The 12,568-nt window shown below is 28.7% G+C and overlaps 1 protein-coding gene across 8 annotated transcripts in view; it reads left to right on the forward strand.

Moving 5' to 3' along the window:
- Positions 1 to 12,037, forward strand: part of LOC129946683 (probable serine/threonine-protein kinase DDB_G0282963) — a 38,833-nt gene extending 26,796 nt beyond the window's left edge. For 7 of the 8 annotated variants that reach the window (XM_056056944.1, XM_056056949.1, XM_056056945.1 and 4 more), the window contains one exon: positions 10,326 to 12,037. In XM_056056944.1, the coding sequence (XP_055912919.1) occupies positions 10,326 to 10,838 (513 nt within the window). In that variant the 3' untranslated portion in view covers positions 10,839 to 12,037. The remainder of the gene's footprint in view (positions 1 to 10,325) is intronic. The other variant, XM_056056951.1, reaches the window with a different exon arrangement.
- The last annotated feature ends 531 nt before the right edge of the window (positions 12,038 to 12,568 follow it).

Consider the following 12,568-nt stretch of genomic DNA (forward strand, 5'->3'; position numbering starts at 1 on the left):
GCTACTTTATTTTTGTAAATGTTTTTGACAGTCTTATATACTTCACATAGGAAGTTATTGTAATGAGTCCCATTTGTCGAATTGAAAATTTTGACATTTCTCGACGTTTCAAGGTACCTAGAGTCGAAGTAAAAGAATTTTAGAGAGATGTCTGCGTGTGCGTGTAAGTACGTTTTTTCGCAAATAGATCAAAAACCAGTAGTACGTTTTTTTCGTCCATAGATCAAGAACCAATAGAGATATCGATTTCAAATAAATTTTGCATTTAGATAATAATACAAAAAAAAGCAGAAACGATACCATAGCAATTTAAAAAAAAAGTTAAACATTTTGGTTTGCAATTAATATCTCACGAACCTAAACCACTAGTGACTTGAATTAAATTTAATATTATATATTATGACGCGATACCAAACATATATATTTTAGAACAAATCCAATTAACATTTTTTTTTATTTAAAAAAAATCATTTTCAGCCAAAAAATTTACGAACACAAAATAATTTTATCTCCAAAGCAATTTTGTGCAATAAAGAATAACGGTTTTAACATCTTACATTATATTAACTGAATTTACAGTATTTTTTATAAAAAAGAAAAATCTGACAGTACAAAAACTTTATTTTCGACTCAAATTTCTTTTCAAAAATTAAAAAATTGGCTTCAAATTAATTTTATCTCACATTATTTTTTTCGACATTCAGTTAAATTTTCATAAAAATCCAACAGCTCGTTTTTTCATTAAAAAAAAATAAAATCTAAAAATAAAGTACCCAAATTTATTAAAAACTGATGTTCGGTTCTCGATATCTCGTAAACAATAAAAGATATTGACTTAAAATTAATTTAATGTATCCAATTTGTATATGTTTTATATAAGAAATAAACATTTTTAAGAAATGCTACTAAAATTGGCAACAATTTGTTTTCGAATAAAAATCTAGTTAACAAAAATTGATTTCGAAATCAGACTATTTCATTGCAAAATATTATTATTAATTTAAAATATTTTAAGAATAATTCAACTGACAACTTTTTTAACAAAACCCGAAAAACCTACAATCTTTTAAGCAAGGCAAATCGACAGTCGGGATGGAAAGTTATCAGTGTTGCATCCCAGCCTGTTTTAATGTTTGGATTCATATTTGGGTTTTTCCAGGACGTCAACAATATCTATAAATAAAAAGTATATTGGCTGCCGAACTTCCAGTGTATTTTTCTGTTTTTTTTTTTTCAAATTGCATATGGTCCTTTCAATACTTTTTTTGCAAAGCATGAGAGTTTGTGTTGTATGCCTATGCTATTATAATTTTCATCTTTAATTTTGTTCTTAGTTGAGGAGAGAACGTTTTTTAAAGAACTCAGTGGCAATCTTGTTTAAGTCTTTTCGTTTTGTTATTTAAATTGCATTTTGGTTTTTAAACTGATTATGCATTCTTGTTGACTGTTTTTCTTCATTCATAAAGTAAATTTTCTTCTTTGCTAAATAAGTGTTGTTTAGTTCGTACAATGTCTCTCTTAAGATTAAGACTCTGATTTCGATAGACATTTTATGTTTTGATGTTCATAATTGATAGTTTAGCTGAGGTTTCGATCCTCTTTTCTAATTCTTCATATATGTTTCGTGTAGTAACAGTGACATGATAGATAGTTTTTACGGATATTGTATTCTGCGAGGAATGAAAAGATCCTCAGAAAGTAATTTTCGTCATGAAAAGTGCTTTCTCAAATTATCCGTTCGGATTTGGCTTAAAACGGTAGGTCCCCCCCCCATCCCTGACACACTTCCCGCACATATAAATGTTTGAAAGTTGTAGGTCACTAGGTCCTATTTTTAGACGGACTGTTTCGCAACCTAATTTAACTTTGTATAAATGTTTCGTATGTCTCGATTTGATGTTGATAATTTGCTGATCATGTTGTTTTTGGGTTATAGTCCAATATGTTATGACCGGGTATTATTTTAGATATTTATTGGATTTGTCGGTTTCTTTTCAACGTCTTATGATTTATTGTTATTTCAGTTCTTACTAATCTGTGGTCACTGTAGATAAACATATACGTATCTTAATTGAATTTTGAAATAACTTTTATTATAGAATTGGTTTCAATTCAATTATATCGATAGAATCCATTTGTATATAATTTACTGAATACGTTTTAATAAAGAATAAAGAAATCATCTCTAAATAGCCTCTAAAACAGTTTTGTTTTGTAAACTATTCAATAAGTACATATGTAAATATTATGTATGTAAGTATTTATTATGTTCTTGAAACATTTATTTTTAGTAATACATAAGCTCCTAAAGTAATATACAAGATATTTACATTTAAGTGGAACATTTTTACACAATACATGTATATTTATAAAACCCATGTACATATATTACATAATGGTGGGGTGTCACCTAAGAAGAAAACCAAACCACATTAATATATCTATGAAACCCAATAAACTTATACATATTGAAATATGTATTAACCAATCTTCGATTGACGTCAATCGAATATATGCTAAAAAACAAGCCCCTACAAGAAATATATAAATATAAATTCCCTTAAGGTACGAATATGTTGTCACCACATTCTCATACACTACAATCCTCACCGTTTACTGTTTACGAGGACGTTCTCCTTAATACACCCACCCCAGAATATTTATGTACATACATTCCGATAATGTATATATTTTTGTGTATCTAATTTCTAAATCAATCAAAGCCCTTTGGAAGCAGCTTCGAATCTTACGTAACTCACTTCTCATGATTCATGCGCGAGTTCAAGACAATTGTTTTCTATTTTTTTTATATGATTTCGGGGGTGAGGTAAAGGGACATGTATGAAGGTACAGCGAATGTCCTTAAGCTTACATACATTTTTATTTCGTCCACTTTGAGAGAAGTGCATAGTTTTCTCTCTCATTCTGGATACCCACCACCTCCTTCCCACCCCTTTTGGATCCTTACTCTCGTCACTTTCATCCTTTTTTTATTTCTATTTTCGTTTTGTTTTGGTTTCTTGTTTTATTTTTTTGTTCGTTTCTTTTTTGGTGCATATCCTTCGGGAAATACAGACATATAATGTATACTTTTTTTACTCATTTTCCTTACTTACAATACTTGTTTTCTTGTTGTATTGCGAACTGCTCTGATTGGGCATGAGCATTGAATTTGACGTTGTGGCCATTGGAAAACATTAGCTACGCCCAACTCAAACTCCTGGCGCATCGGTTTTGCTCTCATGTGCCTTCCGACGAAAAACTCCAACTGGTTGGCTGATGGTTGGCTAGGTGGCCGAAGAGCTCCTCCATTCCGTGTGTACCTACCTACGAATCTTTGTATATGTACTTACATATATATAGATGAGTTGGTGTCTCTAGCAAGGAAAATCAGGCCAAAAGGTTATAGACGTACCGAGAACGACGAAAGAGAGAGAGAAAGAGGAACCGACAAAGGTGTTGTACATATATTTTGTCCTTTGGGGATGTCGTATTGGGGATAAGGGTGGATTGGGTGACTCGTTGGAATGTAATTTGTACTATTGTGTTGTTGGAATAAAAAATACAGAAATACAAAACGAGATAAAAAGGAAAACGTTAGAGGTGTGGAGTTGGTATCTAGGAACACTATATCTTCGTACTATGCAGTAGAGCGTTGAGAATGCATGCAGCAGCCATCGACAAAATTTAAGATGAAAGAAGCTATAAATCGTACCGTAACGTTTAAAAAATGAATGCTTGTTCAACTTCCTTGTGACCGACAATATGGACAAGGGAGTAGAGAGAAACTACATAGGGAGGAGACAGATTGAGAATGCAATGCTTCAGATTTTTTGTTCACAGCTGCACGAGCTGCTGCACATCTATACAATATATGTAGCTTGTAGGCGGCTTTTCACTATAAATTACTTTAAATAAAACACAAAGCATATTGAGTAGAACCAATGTTAAATAGAATATTTTCATGTTTTGTGGGTAATTTTCATACAAAATAAAACATTTTTTGGATAACTTTTTCCATACACTTTCTAACTATTTGCATGAATTTTTGATATTATAATGAATATTTAAATCCTATAAAATAATAAATTCACATGCGCATCGTGCATCTCATTGAACTTTAAAATATTACTATCGAAACTTAATATTATTAAGATAAAATGTGCTTCCGTGTATCAATGGTGCACTGTGGCGTATACATACTTTTTTAATAATCAATTTTGCTTTTAAAACACGACTTATTTAAATTAGTATTACTCTTAATCGATATTATTAAATAAGCTCTTATTATAGAGAGTAAGTTAAGTTATTTTCTTAAAAATAAACCAAATGTTAACTACAATATGTTGTATCATTGTGATAATATAAGTTTGATTTCATTATCCGTTTTTGTTTCCCATATTTTTAGTCGAAAACCAAATTTTTATGAGTTTCAGCAGCATTTTTTGAAAGCGTTTGTTTCTTATAAAATACAAATTAGATTTTTTTAAGAACATTTTATCCTACTTTGACAGCCAAATTACTAATTTTGAAATAATTAGTAAGTAAATACCTTTATCTATTCACGAAATATTCGAAGAAACAAACGTTAGTTCTTACCAATTTTGCGTAGTAATTTTTGCTGATTCTTATTTGTATAAGAAAACTGTCTGTTATATTTGTTTAAATATTAATTAAATTATTTTAAAGGCAATATCTTAAACTTTTACTAAAGACATATGAGTCGCAAATCAATTTTTACCAACTTTTAGTATTGTTTTTTTTTCTGTACGTAAAAAAAAACTATTACTTCGGCTTTTCTTCAATACTTACCAGAGCTCAAAAGCTTTATTCTTTGATACCTGAAAATGTTTTGGGAGTGGTGTCATTTTTGGTTCGCACAATAATTGAGGTAAAAATTATTTTTTCGATTTATAAAAAACCATTAATTGATTTTAGTTTAAATTTTAATAACTTGGTTCGTGATATAGATGTTTGGGGTTAAATATTTTTTGAAAGTGCTGTAGTAAAAAAAAACAATCAATTTGTATGAAAGTCTGATCAGCGAGATAAGAAGATTTGTCGATGAAATCCTGTAGTTTTTAACTTCGGACCAAGAGCGCAGAATACAAGATGTACACAAATCAGAACACCGTTTTCACTTATTGGTATTTTTTACCATGAAGGATTGTTTTTAAAATACAACCAAGTTCTAAGGTTTTTCAAAAATTAGCTAAAATACACTGATGACTTTCCATCCCGTCGGTTACTTTGTTTTGTTGAAGACTTTAAAAAAATGTTTATAACAAAATTGTGTTTGCGATAGATAATTTAAAGTTAATACATTCGCTTATTCTAGAGATCGAGAATCGAACATCAATTTTTACCAATATTGCGTAGGTACTATTTCTTGTAGATTTTAGTTTGTATAAAAACAACGGACTGTCGGATTTTTATAACACTTTGTCTGAATGTAAAACACAATATTTTCTATAAGATGTAATTAGTTTCAAGCCAATATCTTAATTTTTTAAAAAGATATTTAAGTCGAAAATCATTTTTACCAACTTTTTTCATAGGTTATTATTTTTTGTAAGAAAACAGTCAACACGATTTTTTTAAATATGTCAGAAACGTTACTTTTCATTGCATACCATTATTTTGGATATAAAATAATTTTTTGTTCGAGCTGAAATTATTTGTTTAGGTTCTTTTTTTGTATTAATAAAAAAACCGTAAATTGATTTTTTTCCAAAAATATTCTAATTTGTTATCACGCTACAATATAATATAACATTAAACTCAAGTCGCTAGCATAACTGACTTGTATATTGTGTATGGTTAAAAAAGCCACGTACTTAATTTTTTGAGAGTCCTCTCTGCATCTCTCTGTAGCATTTTCTATATAACAAAATTAATTTTAAGTCAATATCTCCACTGGTTCTTTAGATATGGAGGGCGAGAAACGCTTTTCACACGCACGCACATACATCTTTTATTAAGACTCTATTGACCTTAAAACGTCACGAAATGTCAGAATTTGCAATTCGACAAATCGGACCGATTACAATAACTTCCTATTAGAAATTAAAAATAGACAATTTGTCATAAAGTATACCATCACTCTGAAATGATAAGATTGGGTAAAAAAAAGAAAACTATACTATGAGATGAGGGGTTCTCCCCCCATCTCCCCATCAAAAAAGTGAGTTGACATACAAAATCAAAGATTGGAACTCAAAGAAATTCGATTTTGAAGAATTTTTTTTTAATGTTATTATTTGTAAAAAAATGAATTTAAAGTCTATAAGAGATGAAAAATGGTATACGGAACGTACAAAACATACTTACACAATCTAAAAAAATTTTACTTTAATTCTAGGGACCAACTTGAAATATCGAAATCGGACCGATTACAATTATTTATTATGGGAGTTTCAAAATTATATTAGCTTTTGGTTTTGGTAGAATTCTTAGAAAAAATATACTAAAAACCATTAAAAAAAGCTTTTTGATTAGACTTAAATGTTTTCCGTTTGAAACAGTAATAATATAATAAAATAAATAAATAAATAATAGATAAAATCAACTTTTTTTTGTACTAATTGCAAAGGCATCAATTTTGTTTAGTTTAGTCAGGAAAAATTACTTATTTTCTTCTATAAATATTCAAATTTAACAGAATATTGCACTGGTCGAAAATGAATATATTTAGTTTTAAGAAAATGTTTAAATTAGTTGTAGATCAAAGTCCAGATACATATTATTCATATGCGTATTTTATCCGTACAACTTTAAGAATATTTATATAATTAGCCGTCAGATTTATTAATTAATTTATTATTAATTACCAAATGATTTGATGGACCTTCTATTTTTGTAACACCTTTTAATTCATTTTTTGAATATTTTTTTAATTGAAAAATGTTGAGGGTACGTATCAGGGAAACTTTAATTACATTAAATTACCACAGAGAATTCAAAAAATAAAAGGTTGAACTTAACATGAAAATTGCTTTAAAATTATTTAAAGGGATATAGGAAAAAAAAATCTTTTCTGATGTCTTGAATTTTAACTGTTACCACGAACAAACCATTCCTCTAAACAATATTTTCTATTGCTTCAGGAATATTGTTATGTCTGAAAACTACATTTATATTTTTGCTTGAATTACAATTAAAAATTACTGAAAATAAACGATATCTTTTAATACGTATATAAATCATTCTATAAAAAGAGTGATCAAAACGTATCACGACTTACTGATTATTTTAAACACACCCTACGAGTCTGAACTTAAAATGTACATTGACAACTAAAGCTGTGTAGTTTAAGTCCATCGTCAAAACATAAACATTTTCAATGACCGAAAAGTCTTTTTAATTAATCCCAAAAAAAAAACTTAAATAAAATAAATATTTCCATGAAGGGTTATTTTTAATCATTTTATCATAAAAGGGCTTACGTAAAACTTCCTCATCCCTATAGATACATGTCAATCGTCCTGTGTCGTGATTTCTTGTTTAATTAGCATAAGGTAAAAAATATAAAGAACTATTTTATACCTACCTATAATATTCATATATCAAAGAGCCTTACGAATTTATTTGGAAAAATTAGGAAAATTAAATGAAAAGCAGAGTTGTATACTCATTAAAACTTATTTCAGTCATCAGACTTTTTTTTTCAAATAAAAAGGAATATACATTTCTACACTCGTATACACTCTACATACTCTGTCCATTTTTGTCCACATAAAAGACATATAAACTATTTCGAAAATCCTAAAGGGAAAAATAACTTTTAACTTAAAAAATGCAAACATTTGTTTTGCTGGTCAATTATTCCTTTTTTTCGCATTCTCTTATATTTTTTTTGGGGTGATGGTTAATAGAAAAAGGATCAATCTACTTTAGTTTTGTATTTACAAATTGTCCCTTATACTCATTCTTCCAATCCAAATATGTTCACAAGAGATTGGGGTTCTATACGTGAATAGGGGATGAAAGTTCTTTATCCTTTTAATTTTCACTGAAATGTCTGTGCGATGGTCAAATTGTGGATTGAGATACCTTCAAACATATCATGCGGGAGACGAATAGTTGTATTCAAAGCATTTTTTTTTTTTTTTTAAATAAACGATTCCTTTAAAACACCGAACTTTTAATTTAAAATATATTTGGGTAGAAAAAAGGTACTTACATTATTGTTTTTTGACTGGAAAATGTAGTGAGGAAATTATTTTATTTTTTTAATTCGGCTTTTACTTCGATAGAAAACTAAACCGATATCCTATTGTTGTATAAACTTACAATTACACTTTGGTCTTTACGTTTATTCAATGTTAAGAACATGAACATTTTTTAACCTCCCATTGTAGTAGTAATTTGTATGATTTTTCATATTGATAACAGTGACATTTCTTGAAGTTTCATAACCTTTAAAGTTTAAATCCATTGTCTATGTATGGGGCTGTAGGCATAAGTTCGTACATTCGTACGTCCACACGTAACTTTAAAACCAACAATTATGTGGACTTGAAATTTATTTTTTCTACATATAAAGGGTCCGCCATCTAACTTTTTTTTAAATTTGCTTATTCCGTGAATGGTAACCCTTAGTGTGATCTGACAGATAATAAGTTTTATCCATTCGCTAAAAGAGTATGGTTGTGTTTACGCTTGAACAACGCTGAGAACAACGCTTAGAGAAGACGCCGATTTTGCCAAAAATATCATCTTTTCAGATGAAGCTCATTTTGATCTTTACGGGTATGTAAAAAAGTAAAATTGTTGCATTTAGGGCACAGAAAACCTGCACGCATACATCGAAAAGCCGATACACCCAAAACGATTCACAGTGCTAACACGATTCACTGGTCGGATTTTGGTGCAAGGATATAATTGGGCCATTTTTCTTCAAAAATATCGGGCCTGTTGAACGAATTTGTAGACCAAGCAACACTCGATATTTTATAGCATTTTCAAGAAAAAGAAAGTTTTTTGGCGGACCCTATTATAACATTATAATTCTCAGAGAGGACTTTAAAAAGATATTTTAGGTGTTCTTTTTATTCAATATGTGTTTATTTCAAGTGACCAATTTGTTTGGGCCTTAATATCTAACGAATGTATAATAATATCGAAGCTACTCTTTTAAAATTTGTTTGAAATATATGAAGTCAACAAAACGTTTATCAATTTTTAGAGTAAGTGCACTTGAAAGTTTATAACAATTATTTTATACACAAATGATGGTTTTATTTACTAGCAAAATATGATTTGACTTTAACGAGAAGAGTTTTTTTTGCAATTTGGCGGAAAGTACTCGATATTCGTCAACTAGAATATCTTACAAACCTAAAAATTAATACCTCCAGAATATATTTTTACAATAATTCAATTTTGTATAATGTGGTAAAATCAAAAAAAATCTAAGGGCCATTTATAACTATAATTGGGATTCATGTCTGAGATTAATCATCAATTTTTTTTACAATTTGCTTAATACTATCATTGAAAAATTCTGACGTTATGTACTTATTTTAGTAAAACGCATCTATTTCTGATTAGCTTCATTTCGACACAAAATGACGAAATTCGATTCTGGTAATAGCTTTCCAATCACAAAATTTGTACTGATGAAAACCAATGATAGCGATAATTTACATATTAGTGACAGTTTTTTTTTAGAAAAAATATTAACTTTAAAAACTTTTAAAAATGGCTAAAATGATTTTGGATTTAATTCAATGTAGCAAGAAAAGAAACTTTTTTGCATTAATTAAAGGTCTACAGATAATACTATAAGATTGATTTCACATATCGAATAACTGGGTACAAAACAGTATTAACTTCAATTTTGTATTGCATTTTGATTGAAATTCTTGGAACTACAATTTGATAAAGTTGTTGGAACGTTAGGCAACAGTTATAGATATCATTTGTTTTTATTATTGAACATTTTATTTGAGATTTCAAAGTGAGCAAAGAAGTTAAATTTGTTATGTTTGGTGTCGGAATAAAGCTGCGATGAGTTTGCTATTTTGTCTACTAAAAAATATATTATTTAACCCAGAACTTTCCCTTTTTTAATTTTTATATTTATGAATGATGAATTTGTTTCAATGAAATCATTCCATTTTATTTTTTGGTCAGTTTCACTTTCAATGATCAACTTTAACTCTAAGTTTGACTTAGCCTTGAGAAAGTTAAATAAATGTTTGCTGTATACTTACTAGCAAAGAAAACTGTCATTTTAAATAAAAACTATATAAAAGATTATTACATAAATCACATTTTATTATTATCTGAATTTGTTTATATTAAACTATATTATTTTATAGGAGGCATCACCACTGAACACAACCCAGCGCAATACTAGTAATCCCAGTTCCTTAAACAACTATTACGAAAGTCTCCGCAATAATGTGATCACTCTCCTGGAACATGTTCGTATTCCACCAAATGGAGTCGGCCCACCACCACCAGGGACTGGCGGACTTTCGTCATCTTCTTCAATGTCCTCAGCTGGAAATCATCACACCTACTCTCATGCGCCCTTAATACCACCGGGACCATTGACAACGGCTAGCATTTCCCAAGCACAGTCTATAGCTGGAATATATGGACCCCCACCACCACCACTGCCACCTAGTGCTGAAAAAATTCCCCACCACCACCATCATCCCCATCACCACCCACATCACCATGAGCACTTTGACAGTTACATTTCGAAACTTCAGTCGCTTTGTGTTCCGGCGGATGTCTATGCTCTACCCGACGATAATCGTCCTGTATACGACACAATGAAATCATCCATGCACCAGGATTATACTGTACTACCAACACCCATTTAAATTCATAAAAATATAGAACAACAGTTTTAAATGTGTGTGTATTTAATCTTAAAATAATATAATATTGTGAACAAAAACTGTAAATATTAAACAAGAAATATTGTTTTAGTTTTCGATAAATTTGAATTAAACTGCAAGTCCTTGCAGAGCGGATATTCATAAGCTTAATTATAGTAACGATTAAATAAATGATTGTAAGCATTAAAATCCGTTCAATGTAAATATTATCGTAAAAACGAATAAAAATTGAATTAAGTAATTATTACAGGTATTATTTATCATTTATAATTATATAAATAAAAATTGAATCATCAACAAATCGGTATTGTACATTTCATAAGTTATTAGAACCAAAAATAAGTAAACAGAAAATAAAATAAAATAAAATAATTTATTGCATAATGTTTATGTCACATTTGTTTTTGTATAAATAGATAAGTGTCAATTATTCAATTACTTAGTTGACATAATAACAGCAACAACAACAACAACAAAAAACGTTTTTTCTGCATGATAACTTGTAAAATTGAATTTAAAGAACAAATATTTAACTTAAAATGTGTACATAGATAATAAACGATAAATGTAAAAGTTATGTTTATTCGAATTTAATTACAAGGCTCCGGATATAGGTTAACTATTTAAACGATAGAATACATATAGCTAACATTAGTTTTAAGTAATTTAATTAATTAGTTACTAGATCAAAGAGTAAAAGATAATGTGATTACAATTTACAAAAATTTAACAAAAGAAAAACATTTGTAACGACTTTGTTATGGGTATTTTTTATTTATATATTTCATTTTATTAAACGCAATTATAAAAAGAAAAACAAATATAACCTAGTTTATTAGCAATTAAAATATTAATACAGAATCAAAATTTTAATTTTAAAATATGATGTTAAGTATTATTAGCTATAAAACGGATTAAAACAAAAAAGTGCAATACGCAATTGATAAAAATATATTTAAGCTTATTACGATTATTTACGTTTGTTTGTTTGGTTGTTTGTTTATTTTGTTTTGCTGCTGATACATTTAAGTATATATTACTATTATTATGCAATAATATATTTGTTTCATGTTACACACATACAATTTATAATTACTATTAGAAAATACAAATAAATCTGCTTATCTACTTTAAATACGCAAACCAATGAAATGTGAAGAAAACAGAAAATAAATGTTATGTTAAATATTATCTTTCAAAAGTAAAAATTAAATGCATTTTTTTTTTCTGTATAAAACATATATACTCTGCCAACCACTATGAAAAAAGTTCTACGTCTTCTGATTGAATCCAACTCTGAAAGTTTGAAAAGGGTTCTGATGGAAAATCCAAGGCAGGGATCCGGAATTGTTTTTCATTAACCGTTAGAACCCATTTACTACCACTGAACCCGCTTGGGTATAGAAAATTGAACAACATTATTGATATACCGTTGTCTTTCTTCAAATTTCTTTGGATGTTATTAAATTTTTTTTGTTCTTGACATATTTTCAACAAATTAGAGTGCAGTTTATTGTAAACCAACTAAAACGATAGTCTCTTTTATAAATCCGCGTCAGGTGCGATTGCAATAATCTTGGTTTTTGAAAGGTTGGTCCGTATTTTGCAATACAAAAAATTTTCGTTTTATCAATTTTCTTATTATTTTTTGGAAATAATTCAACTGTTTATAATGAAATCAGATAAAAGTGAAAAATCAAGTGTTTATTTAT

This window comes from Eupeodes corollae, chromosome 2 (assembly GCF_945859685.1).
Source record: "Eupeodes corollae chromosome 2, idEupCoro1.1, whole genome shotgun sequence".
Taxonomy (NCBI): domain Eukaryota; kingdom Metazoa; phylum Arthropoda; class Insecta; order Diptera; family Syrphidae; genus Eupeodes; species Eupeodes corollae.